At 39.3% G+C, this 22,130-nt stretch overlaps 2 protein-coding genes across 14 annotated transcripts in view; one reads left to right on the forward strand and one right to left on the reverse strand.

Annotated features, from left to right (window-relative positions):
* The window catches only part of atat1 (alpha tubulin acetyltransferase 1), a 32,297-nt gene extending 13,694 nt beyond the window's left edge, over nucleotides 1-18,603 (reverse strand). For 5 of the 10 annotated variants that reach the window (XM_025902118.1, XM_003459309.5, XM_025902120.1 and 2 more), the window contains exons 1-9: nucleotides 18,211-18,601; nucleotides 17,237-17,297; nucleotides 10,095-10,186; nucleotides 9,763-9,820; nucleotides 9,530-9,643; nucleotides 9,241-9,342; nucleotides 7,550-7,595; nucleotides 2,373-2,447; nucleotides 1,099-1,312 (exon numbers count right to left, since the gene is read on the reverse strand). In XM_025902118.1, the coding sequence (XP_025757903.1) occupies nucleotides 1,099-1,312; nucleotides 2,373-2,447; nucleotides 7,550-7,595; nucleotides 9,241-9,342; nucleotides 9,530-9,643; nucleotides 9,763-9,820; nucleotides 10,095-10,186; nucleotides 17,237-17,297; nucleotides 18,211-18,302 (854 nt within the window). In that variant the 5' untranslated portion in view covers nucleotides 18,303-18,601. Of the gene's footprint in view, nucleotides 1-1,098; nucleotides 1,313-2,372; nucleotides 2,448-7,549; nucleotides 7,596-9,240; nucleotides 9,343-9,529; nucleotides 9,644-9,762; nucleotides 9,821-10,094; nucleotides 10,187-17,236; nucleotides 17,298-18,210 lie in introns of all 10 variants that reach the window. The other 5 variants (XM_005464780.4, XM_005464781.4, XM_005464779.4 and 2 more) reach the window with 3 other exon arrangements.
* Nucleotides 18,604-20,086: 1,483 nt separating this feature from the next.
* The window catches only part of tnfa (tumor necrosis factor a (TNF superfamily, member 2)), a 13,433-nt gene continuing 11,389 nt past the window's right edge, over nucleotides 20,087-22,130 (forward strand). For all 4 annotated transcript variants that reach the window (XM_025902124.1, XM_025902125.1, XM_013266975.3 and 1 more), the window contains exon 1: nucleotides 20,087-21,184. The gene's annotated coding sequence lies outside the window, so the exon portion shown is untranslated. The remainder of the gene's footprint in view (nucleotides 21,185-22,130) is intronic.

Here is a 22,130-nt window from a genome sequence, read left to right on the forward strand (position 1 = left end):
AAGCCAGCAAAAATACCTACGTTTTGCTGTATAATTTGTGGGGGTTGAGTGGAAATTGAGCGAGTAGCAAGAAGTTGTTCAGACATGAAGAGAAAGTTCAGAACAGACCAGCCCTCACTCTGAGTTAATTGCATAGCAACCATAGCAACGCATGTATTTTCTGAAAAATCACAATTTTGCAACTGAAAACTTAAAGAGGGATAAGATTTAAACAGAAGAAGATCTGAAAAAGCTGAATCATACAGGAATAGCCCAATAACTTGAAAACATTTTAAAGTTTGAATGGAGTTTCTAGGTGAAAGTATGAGGAAGTAGTTAAGTTTCAATAACAAGCAAGTTTTAGCAGAATTGTGGAAGTTTCCCATTCATTTCAATAGGACAAAAAATTGCATAAAAAGCTTAATATTTTAAAAAGTATAATAGTTAAAAGTACAAAAAGACATAGCACGAATGAGTAGAAACAGCAGAATATTGTGAAATTTGAACTGAGAAAATAGCACAAAAACTGAGGAAGTAGTTAAGCGGCAAAGAAAGTGGCAACTTGAAGAATAAAGTATAAAGAATAAAGAGAAACAGGAACTCAATAGTGTGGAAGCCCTTTGAGGGCATCCACACTATAAAGTATAAAGAATAAAGAGAAACAGGAACTCAATAGTGTGGATGCCTTTGAGGGCATCCACACAATAAAGAGAAACAGGAACTCAATAGTGTGGAAGCCCTTTGAGGGCATCCACACAATAATAAAGAATAAAGAGAAACAGGAACTCAATAGTGTGGATGCTTAATCAGCATCCACACAATAAAATTCACTGAATTTACAGGTGGTCCATGTAAACAATTGACTGTGGGAATGATAAAGGTGTAATCCTGCTTCGACTAAACCTGGGACTCTCTACACAGATGGAACAACATTTGCAGATAGTCTGCTAACAGTGTTTCTTCTCACAGATCCAGCTTTTCTTTGTTACTGAGGCTGAAACTGTGGACAAATTTCATTTGCAGTAACTGACCTTGACATGATGTTAAGATGTGTAAAATATAGATTTCTAGGATGGATTTCCAGGTGAATTTTACACAAAGAAGTTTGTTACTTCTTACCTAGTGCGTCTTGCTCTGCAGCGATTGCCGAGTGGTGACTGTGGGCTCTGGTTCCTGTTGCAACCAGGGGAAGAAGTTTGAGCGACTCGAGGGGGTGCCCTGCTGGGGGAGCATCCCACGCTGAGGGAGTGGGAGCACTGAGAGGCTACCGAGCGCTGGGGGGAGTGGGGAGGAGCAAACGGCCAAGGAAGACTCTTCTGCTCCTGGCGAACAGCTAGACAGAAAAAAAAAAAATACTAATAGTACTAATAGCACAAATTGAGAGCATCATATTTTACAGGCTCACCTTTAAAAGAGCAAAAAAACCCAAACAAAACAATTTTATAACATTTTTCAATCTTTGGAAAGCCATAAAAGAAGCCTTGGACCTTGGCTACAAATATCAGCTTACAGAGATTCAAGGTTCTTGAATTTGCACTTTTAGCTGGTTCATCTTCTACCCATAGCCATCATTATTTGCCCATATACTGTCTGTGATTTTTAATCTTGCATGCATATTCTCAGGTTAGGGATTGGTGTTGATTTTTAAGACTGGAGACTAACATTTATATTTTCAACTGATAATTATATCACAAAGCATTTCAAGCCATGTTAAGGAGTAACACAAAGTTACAAGGATGTTAACTAAAAAAATGTATTATTTTTAGACAAGTAATGTACAATGTGTAATACATTACTTTTTTGAGTGTCAACGCCAACATGCTATAACTTTGGCTATAACTGTACAATTAACTCTGCTTTTGCTGAGTTAGTGTATAAGATTTTTATTTGTATTATGTGTTCTGGTCTATACAGGAAGATCAGCTCAAAAGTTCTCAGAAGTTAAAGGTAAACCAACTCCAGTCCGTTCTTCAAACAAAACAACAACAAACAACCTTTATTTGTCACATACACAATTATACAGAGTACAACATGTAGTGAAATTCTTGTGTCCCAGCTGCGGACAGGCTGCAGACATAGCCGCACCATTCCAGGGCTTGGTTTTAGCATGGGGGGTTCAGCCAGGACCCTTAATGGATACTGGGTGGGAATTGAACTTGTGACCCCCACTCCAAAGGTACGTAGTCTTACCACTACGCTATCAATGTTCAAACTTACCATAAAAGGATTTGTGGTAACTTTTGTCCAGCACATTTTTGTTTATTTCCACAGTTTATATCAGTGTTACCGACAAGAAAAAAAAAGTCCTTTCTTGTGACCATATACTGGAATAAAATTTTAATGTTTAATGTCAACACTTGGTTATGGCAAAGTGGCACTGTGTGACTGTTTACCTTCTCTCTCCATTAAAGAGTAAGGCTTGATCTCTCCGTCTGGCTTTTTTGGGGGAACCTTTCTCAACTGGGCCGCTGTAGACGAGAACAAACTCAGAGCACATGCAGAAAAGGAACATGAGTCGATCACCCCACCCGTCTCCTTACCACACAACCCCACGTACTGTCCTTCATAACCCTTCATAAACTCTGTATGGAAGACCAAAACTGTCTATATTATAAATAACACAATGAATTAATTTCATAAGTGCCAAGTTTCAGGAGTAGTTAGTCATTATGAGAAGTGAAGATATGCTTCATCATATTTTCTAGTCTTTGGTTTAGAAGCATATTTGGCGATGTGTCATCTTCTGCTTTGTTTGTTTGGGAGCCCCATCAAAAATCTGTCCATTATATGTCCAAGCATTCTTTTTTTATTCGTACCGCGACCCCCACTTTGGGAACCACTGCCTTACAGGTCCCTCTTCTGTAATATGCTGACATATATTGTCAGCATATTGCAGTTACATTTCTAAACAGGTGAACTTTAGACTGCAGTGGATATGCATGATACATCAGACAAATCTGATGCTGAAAACTAACTGATTCTTGTGACTCAGTGGGTCAGTGGGTGGCTCTAGAAAAAACACAAAAGTGAGTTGGAATGTGAAAGGTAGGGAAACTACCTTTTAATTTATGTAACATTTTTTAAATTAATATTACATAATAATGTAATGGCAATTTCATTTATTCATTTAGTCAGACAGTTGTGCTCCTCCATACATTTAAACAATGTTTCCTCTGAAAGAACTATTTCTACTTTATCTCACAATATAGTGTCGTGTGAAAGGGAGGATCCACTGTGAAACAGAATTCATATATTGGTGCTGACAAAATCAGCAGCTCAGACGAGTGAAAAATTCTCTCCAAAACATCAATGCAGACTGTTCCTGACATGATTGTTTTGGACGTCAATAAATATATAAAATTTATATATTTGATTCAGCCAGGCAAAGTCTTGTTTTTGCTTTGTTACCTGAGCAGTCTGAGTTAGCCAGAACCCAATATTTAAATTTTGGTTTTTATTTGCAAGTCTGTTTTTAGCCTACTCATGCTGTTTTAACTATAAAGACAATTCTTTCAGGTACCTTTGAACCAGATACCTTTGACACAAAAAGAGCACAACTCTGGTTGAAAGGATTGGTAGCCTCTGTACAAGACTTGTCATAATAACAAGACGTTTTATACATTCACTTGTTTCTAGTCACTTTGTGCCCAATTTTTATGTAAATCACAACATGTTAGCTTTTGTACAATTTTCCAATGCTCATCTAAATGGAGTGGCATGCGGTGGAAAAACATGGTTTCATTTGATTTTTCCTTGGATTCAGCTAATCCTGAAACGTATGTTCACATTCGTGTCAGTTTATTAATTCATTTATTAAGCGTCATACGTTCGTCATACAAATGCAGCTTAAGGAAGTTAAGGTATTAGTGGTGTTGTGCTATCAACTTCTATGTCAAAGGCTAATAATTACATTTTGTAATTTGAGGCAGATGAGCATCAACTATCAACAGGGGACACAATGGAATGTAAATACAAAACTATGTTACTGTTATACTTCTATAAAGGTAAAAAAAACCTGTTTCTTAAAATGATTTTCGCTTGGCATCTCGTCATGTTCTACACTATAAATCCATCCTAATGATGTCAGATGTAAACAAAATGCAAGATAAAGAGGCTACCAATCTTCCTAACCATGATCTTATTGCTCGCAGTTATTACAATAATGTACAGTCATACAACGCACTTTAGCTGTTTTTAATAAAGTGACAAACATTGGAGGTTCAGGAAACAAGCAGGTATCAAGTGGCCTGTGGAGTTTAGGAGTGGTATACAGGGTGTGGATTTCTCTGGATACTGCAGTTCTCTGAAACCTGGGAATGTAGGTTCAATATATGACATGATACATCACGTATGGCATATACTGTACCAATATAGCAAGGAGATACAGTAGGGGAAATAATGATTGATTCCCCTGTTGAATTTGTAAGTTTGCTCACTTACAAAAAAATGAACAGTCTCCAAATGTTATAGAAATTTCACTTTAATGTAGAAAGAAAGGATATCAAGCAAAAAAAACCAACCAAACAAACAAACAAAAACACAGCTGCCCACAGAATCAGTTTCTTCCATTCAAACTTCTCCATCACCAGCAACACTAAAGAGCTGTCAAAGGATGTCAGGAACAAGACTGTAGACCTGCACAAGGTTGGAATGGGCAATAGATCATAATCAAGAGGTTTGGTGAGAAGGTGACAGCTGTTGGTATGATCATTCAGAAATGCAAGAAATATAAAACAACCATTAATCTCAGTCTGCTCCCATTTTGGAACTCCATGCAGGATCTTGCCTCATGGAGGGACGATTCTAAGAAAAGTGCTAATGAAGTCCAAAACTCCACAGGAGGACCCTGTTAATGATCTGAAGGCAGTTTGGACTACAGTCACCAAAAACACAATTAGTAAAACACTACGCCCTAATGGACTGAAGTCTTGCAGCACCTTCAAGGGCGCCTGCCACAAGAAGGCGCCCGTATAGGTCTGTCTTAAGTTTGCCAGTGAACATCTAAATGACTCAGAGAAGACTTGAGATAAAGTACTGTCATCAGGAACCAAAGCTGAATTCTCTGACATTAACTCGACCCGCCATGCTTGAAGGAAGAGAAATGCTGAGTATGACTTAAAGAACACCATCCCCAAGTCAAGCATGGAAGTGAAAATATTATGCTTTGGGACTGTTTTTCTGCAAGAGTATGGAACAATTTTACCACATACTGTAAAATCTAGGACAAAAAAAAAAACTCCCAGCCAAAACACTAATTCTGTCATTGTCTTTTCTGTCATTGTGACTGTCAAGTCATTGTTTCAGCATGTTAATGAAACAAAACACAAGATAAGATAACTCTTTATTGTCATTGCAAGTTATACCCAGAACAACAGTACAACGAAATTGTGAGGGGAACAAAGGAGTGGTAAAAGAAGAAGAGCACATTAAGATAATGGAGAGGCCTAGTGAAACTCCAGAGTTCAGTTTTATAGAAAACCAGTGGAGGGAGCTGTCAAGTGGTAGCAAAAAACTTTCTGTAAAGAGGAGTGGGCCAAAATATGTGGAAACCTGGTGACCAACTACAAGGAATGTCTTACCAGTGTGCTTGCAAACAAGGGATTCTCCACCAAGTAATAAATCAAGTTTTGCTTGCGAATCCAATACTTTTTTCACTCAATGGCATAAAAATTAATTTTTTCTTGTGTAATTTTTCTGGATTTTTGGTTGATATTCAGTCTCTCTGTCAAAGTGAATCTACCATAAAAATTTAAGACTGTTCATTTCTTTGTAAATGAGCAAACTTACAAGTTCATTAGGGAATTCAATGATTATTTTCCTCACTGTACTTACAACTGATGGGAAAGCTAACCTAAAACTTAAGCACTGACGTGTGAAGTTATACTAATTATGGGACAGAGGAAAGGGACCAAGATGTATGAGGGAAAAAAAAGAAAGAACGGTCCTTACAAAAAGCTGTACACCCTCTGATCCCTCAGAGGAGAAGAGGTCGACCCTGGGAAAGTTTGATGAAACAGAATATTTTGGAACTGGAATAAAAGCATTGCAGTACTCTTTTTTTGGTTGAGTGCCACGTTTAAACTTGCATATCTAAAGGTATTGCTTCTTATATAGTATCTTGGTGTATCCTCAATCATCCAGGTAAGGAAATCCCAAAAAGCTGATTTTGTTCATCTGGATGTAGCATTTCCATAGCAGAAATGTTTCATCACTTATCCAAGTGACTTCTTCAATCTCAGCTGATTGGGAAAACCTGCAGTCAGTGGTGCTAGTTTCAGTCATTATGCAAATGCACTGTTTAACAATGGGCCATGAGGTCAGTCTCATGATTGTTAATATGCAAATTGTCAGGGCCAATGACCACTGATCAATGGCCATGAGTACCATTCACAGAGAGTTGTGGAATGGCTGTAGTCACAGCATTGCAAGATGGTGAAAGATGCACCCTTAGGCCCCCTCCTTGATTCAGAGATGGCCTTTCCCTTTTCAAGTAAATGTCCTCCTTGACTCCCTGCTCAGACCAGCGTTCCTCTCTTTCCAGATTGTGTGCATTGTGTGGGTTTAAAAACCGCAGAGACGCTGTGTTTAGAGAAAATGAGTCTCTGCTGTTCTGATGCTGGATCGGTTGGAGTATTCTTTAGGAGCCTTCCCAGCTGTTTTAGTGGGGAGGCAAGGAGGCCATTTACGTAAAAAGGGAAAGACCATCTCTGAATCGAGGAGGGAACATCTTTTACCATCATCATGCCGTGATTGCAGCCATTCCCCAGCTCTCTGGGAATTTAACCCATTCACTCAGTGAAGCAGTGGGCAGCGACCAATCCAGCGCCCGGGGAGCAGTGTGAAGGGACGGTACCTTGCTTAGGGGTACCTGAGGGTAGCCATTCAGTGGTGCTAGTTTCAGTCATTATGCAAATGCTGTTTAAGAGGTTGAAGAAACCTGCAGTCAGGTGAGATTGATGAAGACACTTGGATGAGTGACGAAATGATTCCCCCACTGAAAACGCTTATGCGTTTCTATTCAACCTGAGCACCCAAAGCACTCTATGCAGCTTGTCTCACTCATCTGTTCACGCAAGCACATATTCATACACATATGGATGAATCGCAAAGCAAGTTGGGGTTAGTATCTTGTCTAAGGATATTTGGCACACAGAGTGGGGGAGTCAGGGATTGAACCACCAACCTTCCAATTAGTAGATGACCTGCTCTACCCACTGAATCTATTGCAGGTGACTTTTTTTCTTCCACAAAGACATATGTGACAAAGCTTTGTGTGTTTACTTTGTGTGTAAGCACCTGTTTACTTTAAAACTACTAGGTGTAGTGTGTTAAATATTATATAACTGAACTCATACTGTTCTTGTACTGAACCACCAGTGTTGATTAATATATCAAGAAATATCAAGAATGCTAAGAAACACAGGCTCCATCGGTATGGATTTCATTTTTGGAGCTGCTTGTTGGGAGACACCTCATAGCTGATGTTAACACAAAGCAGATATAATTTCATGATCCCTTGCACAACAGCAAAAAAACCACAGCAATGGGATCAAAGTGGCAAAAAAGTTACCTGCTCTGTTGAGGAAGAAGCCTTCAAAGACCACAAAGTTATTGACCTGGACAGAATAATAAGAAAACAGATCACTATGAAGTTAACTGGGTAAGTAGATAACCATCTGTGTCCTGATAGCCCCTGCATTTTCAGTCTTAGTGGAGTGTCTACCAATAACATCCCTACACTGTAACCTATGACGTAACCTGATATGCAGCTACCGAGAAAAGTAATTGCACGTCAGGTTGACACAGTCCTCAACAATTTTGACTGGGTTGGTCAGCACTGTCGATTCCTCCTGTGCATTTCCAGCTACTTTTTCAACACCATTTTATAATTTATCAGTAAGAGAATAACAATCGCAGTCTCAGTATAAGGAATAATAATAAGAGCATCAATATAAGGACTTTCCAGGTGGGAGATTACTGAAACTACCTGAATGAGGGAATGCACAAAAAAGTGGAAAAACTAGAGGGACAAATAAGTTTGCCCCCAAAAAACTGATCACATCAACAAGCAAGGACCTAGGAAGGAAAAAGTCCCAGCATTTATTTTTTTCTGTTGGCTGGCTCTGCTTATGAATCATCGGGAAATGGTAATATACCACCAAAAATGCAGGCAGCAATGTCCGCCACTTACAGTTACGTCATAGGCTCTAAAAGGTCTAAATCAGGCCTTTGACCCTTTCAAGCTTTCACACTAGTTACTTTGTAATTTCCTTATTTGAACTTACAACTCATCTCATCTGTAGTCTTTTGGGACTTGAAAACCAAGTGTGTAACTAGTGCTGTCTTGCTTATATTCTGTATAGATCTTTCAGGTCCACCTCACTTTAATTAATCCTTGTGACATCAGTGCATGCACAGGTGTCATCACTTTTTAATCAGGGATTTCCTGATTTTCTTAATGTATAAGAAGATTGAGAGTAGTAATTAGTTGATCATGTCAATTTCTCTGAATGGAATCCAGTATAGAAACTCTTGTTTGATCTTTGGCATGATACTGCAAAAGTAAACTTAATTAAAAACATGAAAAGCAGGATGATAACTCCCCCATTATAAGATGAGTTAGATATATATTTTTGAAGCTCAGATGATGAACACAGTGCAATTATATGATGCGGACTGATCGCAAAAAATACTGTGCCAGCTTATATTTATTAGAACAGCTCATCACAATCCATCCAAGGAAGAGCAGCTGAAAAAAAAAAACGTTACAAAGAACAAACACCCTGCCGTTTAAATTCAAGTAATGCAATTACTGTAAGGTGATATAATTTTGAATAATTTGAATTGTACATTGGATGTTATTGCCTTGTGCTGACATTGTTTTCTTATTTTGGTCCCTTCTCTTCTCAGTCTGTTTCTTATCTATAAATTTACCTTTGTTTAACATGTCCTAGGATGTAAAGCTATTAACTGATTATATTATATAAACAGCTTCTGGGTACCCTGTCTTCCCAGAAATTCCACTACAGATAAACTTGTAAACAACCATTAATTTACAATAGAGAATTAGCAGTATTAAAAATAGCCAAAATTCAAGAGAGAGAGGAGGGAGCAAGATTAGCCTAATTATAGCCATGATAACAAGGGAAGCCCCACTAAAAGTCAAATGAAAAACTACAGGGGTTTTTCGTTCTCCAGAGGTAATAAAGTTTAAAATTTGATTTTGAAAAGTGTTATGACTGTGTGAAGTGCAGCCTGTACCTGAGGAACACTCTGTGTGAGGCAGTAATGCTTTGCCAGGAAAGATAGGAATTTAGGTGAAGGCCTGTCATAAGCCATCAGCACTGGCTCTAAATTCTTGTGCTACAGGTGGGCAATGGAGAAAGAGAGAGAAACAAAAACATGCAATTACTGATAAATGTACAGCAATGACCTGCAATACAACTGTCACCATTTTAGGTACCGCTATCATATCATTCCAGTTTTTAGCTCTTTTTGTGAAAGGTCTGATGTTTCAGATGATTTCAGGGATTCCTAAGGTATTCTCTACCTGTAGCATGAAGTTAAATAGCTCAAGCCCATAGCCATTTCGCTGCAGGTTCTCTGCTACGTAAAAATCCAAAACACACAGTGGTTCTGCCTCTACGTGCACACCCTGTCGGTCCTGTGGAGGAAATATAACAAGCATACCTGAAAAGCTATTCAGAAAGTCAAATACAGATCAAAGCAAGGCTGAGAGTAAAGAAGTTAAAAGGACATTTTAAAAAAATATAAGTGACTCACCAGCAAAAATAACTTCTTGTAGCCAACCTTCAGAAATCCCACAACCACACCACGTCCTCTGTAGTTAGGAGATAGGAATAGGGGTTAGTTTGACTTGGCAATGAGTAATATAAATATCTACTTTGTTTTTTGGTTTGGATGCTCTGAGGTGAGCTCCTGTCATATGCATTAAAAACAGTGTCTTTTATGTCTCAATACTACAGTACATGATTTGTTATTTTAATATGACTCAGCTGACCAGGTCCCACTGGAAAACACCAACTCAGTCAATCCAGAGAGAAACAGTGAAGCTGAATAATGAATGAAAGCTGAGGAAGGGATATGAGATGTACCCGCTGCTCTCTCCATCCTTAACAAGATAGAGCTGATGCTTCTGGGTCTGCAGCTTGGAAGCACTTGTTATAGGTGCTGTGAGCTGTTGGGCCTGAGGGAAAAAAAGAATGAGAACTCTTAAAAATAGAAACAGTATTATTACACAGATGTTGCTGGTATTTGTCAGTTGAGCTGAAGTGACATTTGAGATTTGATACATTAGTTTTCACCACACCATTCTTTGCAGACATCAATGTCAAAGTTCAAGTTGAAAGCTGTGTGTCCAATCGTTTGACTGGTAGTCAAACGATTGGACACACCTATTCATTTAACCAGGGAGGGGCAGCCATCTGCTGCGACCGGTAGGATTCAGGGTCACCTGATCCATCCACCTGAACTTTAGCAAAAAGTTTTAAGCCTAATCTTAAAAGTAGAGATAGTGTCTGTCCCCTGAATCCAAATTGAAAGCTGGTTCCACAAAAGAGGGGCCTGAAAACTGAAGGTTCTGCCTAACAGTCTACTTTTAAATACTATTAGAACCACAGGTAAGCCTGTAGTCAGAGAGTGAAGTACTCTAATGGGGTGATATGGTACTATAAAGTCATTAAGATAAGATGCGGCCTGATTATTCAAGACCTTGTATGTGAGGAGGCGGAGGATTTTGAATTCAATTAAGTTATGTACTTATTAGAACTTTTTCAACATTACCCCAAGACAGGATATTTTCAGAGATATTGCAAAAATCGAAGAAAGCAATCCTTCATATTTGTTTAATATGTGGATTGAAGGACATACCCAGGTCAAAAATGACTCAGTGTTACTGGAGGCCAAAGTAATGCCATTGAGAGTAAGAATCTGGTTAGATACCACATTTCTAGGAATTTTAGGGCAAACACAATAACTTCAGATTTATCTGAATATAGAATTAAAAAGTTAGAGGTCATCCAGGTCTTTATATCTTTAAGATATTCCTGCAGTTTAACTAATTGGTGTGTGTTATCTGGCTTCATGGATAGATAAAGTTGGGTGTCATCTGCAATAGCAGTGAAAATGCATGCTATGCCTTCTGATGATACTGCCTAGGGGAAGCATTTATAATGTAAACAGAATTGGTCCTAGCAGTGAACCCTGTGGAACACCACAATTAACCTCAGTGTATGAAGAGGACTCTCCATTTACATGAACAAATTGGGAGTCTATTAGATAGATATGATACAAACCACTGCAGCGCAGTACCTGTAATACCCACATCATGCTCTAATCATTCTAATAGAATATTATGGTCAACAGTATGGAACGCTGAACTGAGGTCTAGCAGGACAAGCACAGAGATGAGTCCATTGTCAGAGGACATAAGAAGATCATTTGTAACCTTCACTAAAGCTGTTTCTGTGCTGTGATGAGCTCTGAAACCTGACTGGAACTCTTCAAATAAGCCATTCCTCTGCAGATGATCTGTTAGCTGTTTGACAACTACTCTTTCAAGAATCTTTGATATGAAAGGAAGCTTGGAGATTGGCCTATAATTAGCTAAGACAACTGGGTCAAGAGATGGCTTTTTAGGTAATGGTTTAACTACTGTCAGCTTGAAGGCCTGTGGTACATAGCCGATTATTAGAGATAGGTTGATCATATTTAAGATTGAAGTATTAATTAATGGTATGACTTCTTTGAGCAGTCTTGTAGGAATGGGGTCTAAAAGACATATTGATGGTTCAGCAGAGGCAATTACTGAAGTTAGCTCAGAAAGATCGAATGGAGAAAAAGAGTCTAAATAAATATCAGTGGTACTGAAAGTAACTGTACATAATGCTACAGCTGTGAGATGATTATGAGCAATTTTTTCTCTAATGGTTAAAATTGTATTTGTGAAGAAATTCATCAAGTCATTACTAGTTAACGTTAAAGGAATGGTTGGCTCAATGGTGCTCTGACTTTTTGTCAGCCCGGCTACAGTGCTGAAGAGAAACCTAAGGTTATTCTTATTTTCTTCAATCAGTGACGAATAGTAAGATGTTCTAGCATTAGGGAGGGCTTTTTTACATGTGTATGCGTTAGTCCCCGTGGGGAAATTACTCTGCATTTAACCCATTCACCGAGTGAAGCAGTGGGCAGCCACCAATGCAGTGCCCGGGGAGCAGTGTGTAGGGAACGGGGTACCTCAGGGGTACCTCAGGGTAGCTGTTCCATGGATCTGAACCCCCGACCTTCCGATCATGGGGCAGCAACTCCACCTACTGAGCTAGCCCTGCCCTGTATAGCAGTGTTACGGCCCTGGGCCTTGGAGGAAGTCAGACTGCCCTTTTGCTTATGCAAATCCAAGTGTGCTAGGACTCGTGGATGACTGGCTGCTGGGAGTCCTGTGCCAGCCTTCTTTTATGCAGATCAAAGTGTGCCAGACCGCGTGGACGATTGGCTGCTTGGAGATCCCATGACACTCCCAGACCAACTGACTGGCTGATTGTCTGCACCTGGGAGTATAAATGGCTGAAGATCCTTCACACTATGGGGACTGCTGCTCAGAATTGAACATGCAGTGTCCTCCTCGTCTGCTTTGCATTTGAACTTTGTTTGTTAAACCTGTTCGCTGTGTTGCTCTTTGTTTGTTAAACCTGATATACAGCTGAACTTAGTTTCACTAGAGTTTTGTGATGCTGGCTTGCCTTAGTTAACCCTTAGCTTTTATTTTGTGTGCCGCCAGCTTGCCTTAGTTAACCCTTAGCTTTTACTCTTGACTGTTTTTTTCTTTATGTAATAATTGCTTGCCCAGTGGTCTGTTGAACAGTTTGTAAGTTTGTAATAAAACCTGTTATTTTACTCAGTTTGCGTGTGGGGCCTTGTGTATGTTACTCCCCTCCTGTCGCCTAGCAGAGGGGGTCGTAACAAGCAGCAAACTATTTTTCCAGGCTAAATGAAACGATCTTCTAAATTTGTGATATGCCATTTCCTCTCCAGCTTACGAGTTATCATGCTTTAATCTGCATGTTTGAGAGTTATACCAGGGAGTCAAGTATTTCTGAGGCTCTCTTTTTTACAGGAGCTACAGTATCCAGAGTCATAGATAGAGAGGTAAAATTATTAACAAAATAATTGATCTCTGTTGGAGTAGTGTTGCTCTGTTTTAGTATAAGGGACTGAAGATGATAACAGTAAGTGAATTCTATTCTTAAACTTAGTTACAGCGCTTTCAGAAAGACATCTATTGTGATGAAATCTACTCCCCAATGCTGTGTAATCATTATTGTCAATTTAAATGTTTTTAGGAAAACATCAGACAAGAGAGGCTTTTTTGGGAAACACTGTTAAATGTTCAGTTTCTATGCCATATGTTAAAACAAGATCTAGAGTGTGATTAAAGTGGTGGGTGGGTTCTTTCACATTTTGAAAGAAGCCAGTTGAGTCCAATAACAGATTAAATATCAAGGCTTTTCTTTGGATGTTAAAATAATAATCATTTTATCCGAGAGGAGTACTAAATTGGATAAAAAGTCTGCGAAATCAGACAGAAACTCTGTGTAAGGCCCAGGACGATAGTTTATAACAAATAAGACTGGTTTTTGAGTTTTCCAGCTAGGGTGGACAAGGCTAAGCATTTGGCTTTCAAATGAATTAAATCTCTGTCTTGGTCTTTGGTTGATTAATGGTGTGAAAGTTTGCTGCGCCCTCTGCTTCGAGAATGCTGATAGTTAGTATGAGTCAGTGTTGATTCATTTCATTGGCCTCATCACTGATGGGGACGACAGGGAGTACAGAGGACTGACCCAAGACTTTGTGGACCGGTGCCAGCTGAACTACCTCCAGATCAACACCAGTAAAACCAAGGAGCTGGTGGCAGACTTCCGCAGGCACAAACATCCTCCACTGCAACCACTGAACATCCAAGGTATGGACATTGAGACTGTGGACAGCTACAGGTACCTTGGTGTTCATCTGAAGAATAAACTGGACTGGACTTATAATTCAGAAGCCCTCTACAGGAAAGGGCAGAGCAGGCTGTACCTGCTGCGGAGACTCAGGTCGTTTGGAGTGAAGGGTCCACTCCTGAAGACCTTCTATGACTCTGTGGTGGCCTCAGCCATCTTTTACGGTGTGGTCTGCTGGGGCGGCAGCATCTCTGCCGGGACAGGAAGAGACTGAACAGGCTGATCCGAAGGGCCAGCTCTGTTCTAGGATGCCCTTTGGACCCAGTGGAGGTGGTGAGTGACAGGAGAATGGTGGCTAAGCTGTCATCCCTGCTGGACAACATCTCCCACCCCATGCAGGAGACTGTGACAGCACTGAGCAGCTCCTTCAGTGGCAGGCTGCAGCACCCACGGTGTGGGACGGAGAGATTTCGCAGGTCTTTCCTCCCCACTGCTGTCAGACTCCACAACAAAGACTTTAACTGATCAAACACACACACCCACACATGTGCAATACTCCTTTCTGGCATTGTTGTATTTTTACTCAGTTGTATACAGCATTTGTATTCTATTTTATTCTACTGTATATAGTATTTTATTTTATTCTATTCTGTACAGTTGTGTACTGTATTTATCCATCCATCCATCCATCCATCCATCCATCTTCATCCGCTTTATCCGAGGCTGGGTCGCGGGGGCAGTAGCCTAAGCAGGGAAGCCCAGACCTCCCTCTCCCCAGCCACCTCCTCCAGCTTATCCGGGGGAACACCAAGGCGCTCCCAGGCCAGCCGAGAGATGTAATCTCTCCAGCGTGTCCTGGGTCTGCCCCGGGGCCTCCTCCTGGTGGGACATGCCCGGAACACCTCACCCAGGAGGCGCCCAGGAGGCATCCTTGTCAGATGCCCGAACCACCTCAACTGGCTCCTTTCGATGTGGAGGAGCAGCGGCTCTACTCTGAGCCCCTCCCGGATGGCTGAACTTCTCACCCTATCTCTAAAGAGGCCAGCCACCCTTTGGAGGAAGCTCATTTCTGCCGCTTGTATCCGCGATCTCGTTCTTTCGGTCACTACCCACAGCTCGTGGCCATAGGTGAGGGTAGGGACGTAGATCGACCGGTAAATTGAGAGCTTCGCTTTTACACTTAGCTCCCTCTTCACCACGACGGACCGGTGCAGCGTCCGCATCACTGCAGCTGCAGCACCAATCCGTCTGTCGATCTCCGGCTCCCTTCTCCCATCACTCACGAACAAGACCCCGAGATACTTGAACTCCTCCACTTGGGGCAGGAACTCATCCCCGACCCGGAGTGGGCACTCCACCCTTTTCCGGCTGAGAACCATGGCCTCAGATTTGGAGGTGCTGATCCTCATTCCCGCTGCTGTATTTATTCTTCTTGTATTCTAATTTTTGCTTCAGAACTCTTGCACTGTCCACTTCCTGCTGTGACAAAACAAATTTCCCACGTGTGGGACTAATAAAGGTCATCTTATCTTATCTTATCTTATCTTATCTTATTTAAACTAAATGTCCAAAGACAGCATCAAAACAAACAGAAGGAAACAGAAAACTGCACAAAAAGCAAAAGTTTCAGTGACCACTAATTGGTCACAAGCACAATGATATTATCAGACAAATATACCAGCTTTAGCAGTTCAGATTAACTTACTAGCTCTAACTATGAAGGCAAGAACAAAAAACAAAAAACAACAACAAAAAAACCCCATAAAATCATCCTTAAAGATATGTGAAAATCACAAAATCAATTTCAGGAACATGCCTATTATGTAATAATAAATAAAGTCTCGGAATAACATTCAAATTTTTATAACTACCCAAATTTTGCAGCAGAGAATAGTTTCAACTAATTTAAAGAGAAAATTTCTGTCATACCATTCCAGTAGTGGTTGCTTATATTTAAATTACATGTCAGCATACCAGCATACCCTCTAAGCCAAATACTCAGCCTTCAGACTTCTTTATATGCTTTTTTCCCTATTGTATCGTGTCAAAATGAGCAGATCTGCTTCCAAAGATGCCCATATCTGACAGGGACACTGCCTCTTACCCCCATTTGCTCTTCAAACCTTCTGTTTGGGCAGCCAATCAGATGGAAGCTGCCTTAAAGGGACTGTTGGCCTTAACAAAAAACAAAGGACAGGAGCTAAACAAAGGATTAACTATGAAGTGGCCATAATGGAGATTATTCTGAATAGTGACTCAAAGCAACAAAGCAAAACTACTTTAGTGGGTCCAAGAATGAAACTATCTAGCTAGAGATTATCATATTTATTCCCTTTTAAGACCCACATAAGACAAGAGAGAGTGCATAAAAAAAGACCATTGACAGCAGAAACAATGTGACTTGCGTGTCAACTAAGTATGCAAGTGAAAGGCATTCTGATTCCAATTCCTGCCGCTACTCATCCTTAGTAAACAAAATATGTACAATGCACAATGCATAGCTATAACGGATGTAAGAATGATCAGGCCTTACTTTGTATGCGAATGACGGGTACTTTCAACAAAATAATACTTGTAGTCATCCAGCAAAATTCATACTGGACTTGCTTTAAAACACTTAAGTAAAATGATGATATTGTGACCAAAACTGCATAATTACATTAAATATATGAGGGCGTGAACTGGGGTTTTGTTCTTGATTGGAAATAGCAGCTTCTCTTATCCATCTGCTTGTGCTTACCTGAATCTGAACTGGAATATATAGGGTCAACAACACACAGACTGGCTGAAACAAACATTACAGCAGGATGCTTTTTCTATATTAATACACTCATTATCTGCTATTGAGTGACATAAGTGAATTTAGTGTTTCAGTTAACAGTCACATAAGATTAATTATTTCATGTCCCAAATGAACTGGAAAACACAGCTCAAGAAATACTGAAGGTAACATAAATAGCAATATTTAGATGTTGCCATTCAACATTGTGATTTTGACTGGACATGTCAGTGGATACACTGCGATATTACTAAAGTATACAGTGTACACACAAAATTTAAAGTTTGACTTGTGGGTTGACTTGTTTAGAAGATGATAGTGTAAAGAAATTCATGAAAAGCTGACATTAGCTTGTTCTAAAAATAAAAAAAGGAAAGCAACTGTTCGGAGCAGGCTGAATCCTGAGCTTTTGACTAAAAGGAAAATAGTAACATACATATGGCAGACAATAAAAATAACAGAATATTCCCTTTTGACATGTGCCTTTACACAGAAAAGTAAGCGAACTACACAGACTCACCTTTGCTGAGGCCCTCCCAAGTTCATCAATAACTGTGGCTATGTGAGCTTGAAGATCTGGCCTGCAAAGAAATCGCAGAGCAGAATATTGTTAGATAAGAGGCCCATTTTCACTTTTTATATTCCAGACACTCTACCTCTTTCTCACAGTACATCCAAATGCAGGATACCAGATGGCCCACAGGCATGATAAAAGTCTGTTTCCCCGCCTAATCAGGCCACTTCTGTTCATTTATGTATTTTTTACTCTAAAAAGGGGGCAGTCCCTGGCCCCTTGCTTTTTCACATAGGGCCAGGTAGTTTATCACACAAAGGTCAGCCAGAGAGTTCAAAGATTTGTGATTTATGTTCTATTTACATTATACATGGTTCTGCTTACAGTTGTGGTCATAAGTTCACATACATCCATTATGGGCATGTCATAATGTAGAATGTGACTTGTAGTCTCAAGAGGTCTGATTGGTCAGAAAGAGCAGTCATTAAGACCAGTCACATCCTGGCAGGCTTAAGCCTTAGTGCCCCTTGTGTGGGGCACATTGCTGAACAACTAAGCAATTTCCTGTCATCTGACGGTGATAGTTTCCCAAATACTTGTACTTATGTGCAATTGTTTGACTTCGTGATCTCAGAATCTGCAGTTGTTTAGACATGGCTCCAACAGATCTTCCCAACTTGTGTAAATCTACAATTCTTTCTTACTTAATGGGATGGGATGGGACTACTAATTGTAGTCAATCATGATCACCAACGAAAAGTCAATAAGCCTTGGCCGTGTAAACTTAAAAGATATTGTAGAACACTCAGCACCACTATTAAAATATTTAAGTAAGTTTAAGTACATATTTGAGCCTGTATGTATATTTTTGGTATTGTGCTATATAAGCCTGAATTGAAAACCTGAATTGAGCCGAGTGTCTGACTGAATGTAAACTGTAAAATACTATCAAAAAACATTCGAAAACCTTTGAAACTTGCCTTCCTGTAGATTTGCGGCCTGCAACCAAGGTCTGGTCCAAGATAGAGATCCTCTCGGAGAATAATTGGTTTATGTCAAAAGGAAACTCCATAGTAAAAACTGGCAAGGCAGCTATAATATTATCAAACAGGCTAAAGCTAGCTAACGGTGCACTGCACGGGCACTCTCCTACTGTCTAACGAAGATAGCTTGTTAGTGCAAGGGCATCAGAGCTCACTGATAATAGCCCCAGAACAACGCTTCGAAATTACACTCACAGAGTTTGAGAGATACTACATATTGCTCTAATAGTTGCAAATACAAACACTTGCTATATACATGGTGACTGCAGCTCTATTGTGTCTGTATGACTACGGCTCAGTCACTCCCTGGCAACATGAACCGTAATATCAGTAAAAGACGTTGTTGTCAATCACACACTGAGCTCATTTAAGGCGAATTAACGTCTTTGAAGATTCCCAAGGCCAAAGAAAAGGTGAAGACAAATTCGGTGATAATCACATTACATGTAAGCTTTTTATCGTTATTAAAATTAAAATTGTGGGGGAGTAGTTTCTCTCAGGTTTACGGTAAATTGACGAGACAGAAAGAGGTCATTTGGTAGCCTGATTCGTTTTACAGATACTACCTGCAAAAAAGCAGTACTACTTATGAAAAATAATATACAGAATCACTTTATAATGAAATATAACATATTTACAAATCCCATGAATTGGTTTATCAATCTAACTAAGGGAAAGGGCTTGTGTTTGCAGCATATTATCAGTCACAAATATGTAATGGCAACTGATTCTACGCAGGGAGACAAAACTGTAATATAACAAAATATTGCAATTTAATATTTTAATGACTTTAAAAACACACATTTGTATTTATCATGGATTTTCTATAATCAATCAAAAGTACACACAGGTTCAGATATACACATAGTCGTGTTAGTGTTTGCATACCCCCGTTTTTGCTGCATTATCTGTGGCAGCTGTGTTGCTTTCATCCTGTATTATGTGTTAACTATTTGATTAATATTATATTTTTTGTCTTCCTTTGTAAAACTAGCTCCTTTGTTGCCTGTAGATTTATTCTTATTAATGTTTGGGTTTGGTCAGCTCCTGCCAAAGGTGCCCATTTCATATGAATAGGCTGGTACCTAGATTATGAAACCCTTAATAATAATAATAATAATAATAATAATAATAATAATAATAATGATGATAAATGTTATTTATGAGCGCCTTTCAAGTCACCCAAGGACACTTTACAATAGGATAAAACCCTTACTGACGTGATAAAATGATAACCACTTTTGCTCAGCCCGATTGCTAAGCAAAAGTGGTTATTTTGATTGGAATAAGTGAAACCAGATTATACAAAGATACCCTGGTTCTGTTAAAGTTGCTTTGAAACTGGCTTAGGTAAAACTCTTTGTCAGTCTGTTAAAATCTAGTTGTCAAAACCTAGGCATGTATTTAAATAGTGCAACAAATAAATAAATAAACCAGCCACTCTTTTACCTTGATGGAAAGCATCATGAGGTCAAGAAAAGGTCCATAGGAGGCATAGCTAGAGATGGACAAGGTGGCGATGTTAAGATTTCCATTGGGAGTGTCCAGGAGGGACAGGATTAGAAAGTATATAAATAGGAGTATATAAGGAGGAAATGCTACATGATTTGAGAGAAGAACACATAAAACCTGCACTTCAACAGTATTATAGAGGTTATTACATTACTAGTGCCTTAATTGGGACTGCTATTTTTTGAGCCACTAATTTATGTTTCTCTTTGCACAGTATTGGTTATGACTAAAATTAACTGGCTTTCATGGTCCCAGGGTTTTTGTACTTTTGTGGGTTTTTTTTTTTTTGAGGTTTTGTATGATGATTATTTTCATGCTCATGTTTTTTAATCTCTGAATACAAAGGTGATTGAAAAGATGGGGTGACAACTTCAGTTGGAGGCTGTGTAACTTCTATTAGGAATGGAATTTTCCAAATCATGGATGACCAGTATGATTTAGTGCAGGCGCAGCAATGTCGTCCTCTACTGACATTGCATCCGGATCGACAGAACTGGCATTAGTCAGTAGATGGGATGTACTGTCAAAAGACAAAGTCACCATGCTCCAATGATCAACAACAGGGTTAGTATTACATTTTCTGAGGAGCTGAAGATTGTAAATGGTACTTGTCAAGGAAGTACCTTGTAAATGTTTAGTAGAGTGGAAAAAAAGTTCTTGTCATCTGGAAATGAGGAAGAAATCTTGTGTATATGTTCTACTAAATTCAAAAGGCTTTGCAGAATGTGGGCTAATGATTGGGTTTTAAAATATCCACAGATAAAACTAAATACATAATATTTGGACCAAAAAAGGAAAAGAAAGGAAAAGACTGATCCGATGTTTGCCAGACAAACATCTACAATATATGAAGAGAACCTTGAGTAAGCCAAGTAGTTTAGATTTCTTAAAATGTGGCTAAATGAGAGAATGATGGATGGAAAACAGAACAGAACATTAACCAGAAACAGAAACTACAAATGTGTTTATAAATGAACAATGGCTTATGGAAAAATGAGCAAGTCTTACTTCACATGATCACTTCATAATACAGCAATACAGCAGAAAAAAAATGCCTGTCTTGGATAATAATAACAGTAGATGGCAGCAATGTGCCATTGTGTCGCCTAGTCTGCCCAACCCAAACCCCAAAGTTCTCACGAGACTCTGCGTGATTCAACATGGCGACGATGTTTGTGGAAAGTAAACAAACTGACTACTAAGCCAACTACATTTCTCTCTACATTGTCAAGGTTTCAACCTAAAGGTGCTGGACTACTATATTGATTCCTACTCCGAACAATTATTCACAATGGGAAAGAACGAGGAAACTAACCGAGCCTCTCCAAACCCGACTCCATCATCAAAACGATCACTGGACTCATTCACCGACTCGACAACCCAGAAGCAGCTGAATGAAGTACAAATACTTTTTTTCAACTTTGTCATTTTCCAACTCTCTGTGAATGGTCCTTGATCTCTCATGGTCCTTGATTAATGGTCATGACAATTTGCATATTAATTATCATGAAATTGATGTCACGGTCCATTGTTCATTCAGTGGTGTTAGTTTCAGTCATTATGCAAATCTGCTGTTTAAAAGGCTGGGGAAACTTGCAGTCAGCTGAGACTGAAGAAGTCACTTGGTTGAGTGACGAAACGTTTCTTCCACTGAAAACGCTACATCCAGATGAACAGAATCAATTTTCTGGGGTAAATGAAAGCAGTGATTTGTGTAGACAAACTATATTGATGGAAAGCTTTTATCCTTGAAAATGATAAAATGGTGAAAACTCTCTGCTGTAATAATGCAACTACGCAATATACCATAAAATATGTAACCTAATCACAATCCAGTCATAGACTCTTTGATCCAGAAGGGCAGTTTTATAGTATTTGCATTGCAATGGTGCTAACAAAGACGGTGCTTCATAAAATGTTCTCTTCACTAAGCAACCTGCCAACCTCAGAACTGGTGACTTTAATGCTGTGCTGAATCCCATATTGAAGAGATTTGACATTTCTGCTAATAAAAGAACACAACAATCCAATGTAATTTAAGAGAATACATGAAAAATTATGGCTTTTGTTATTGTTGGAAGTTACACCTTCCACTTGATCAAGAATACACGCCTTAATTCTGCAGACATAAATGATGTTTTTATTAAGTTTTACATTAATTTGTACACCTCTTACTTTGACCCAGATATTAAAGATATTTGCAAAGTCATCAGTACGTCACACTAACTGATGCACGTGATTTCTGGTGCGTGGCCCAGCAGGATCTCCGTTCTGGAGGAATAATGTGGTTGCTACAGACCATGTGGTATTAGTTCATCAGCTCAATTTTAAATTCAGGATTCAGT

The sequence above is a fragment of the Oreochromis niloticus genome, linkage group LG22, assembly GCF_001858045.2.
Source record: "Oreochromis niloticus isolate F11D_XX linkage group LG22, O_niloticus_UMD_NMBU, whole genome shotgun sequence".
Lineage (NCBI taxonomy): Eukaryota > Metazoa > Chordata > Actinopteri > Cichliformes > Cichlidae > Oreochromis > Oreochromis niloticus.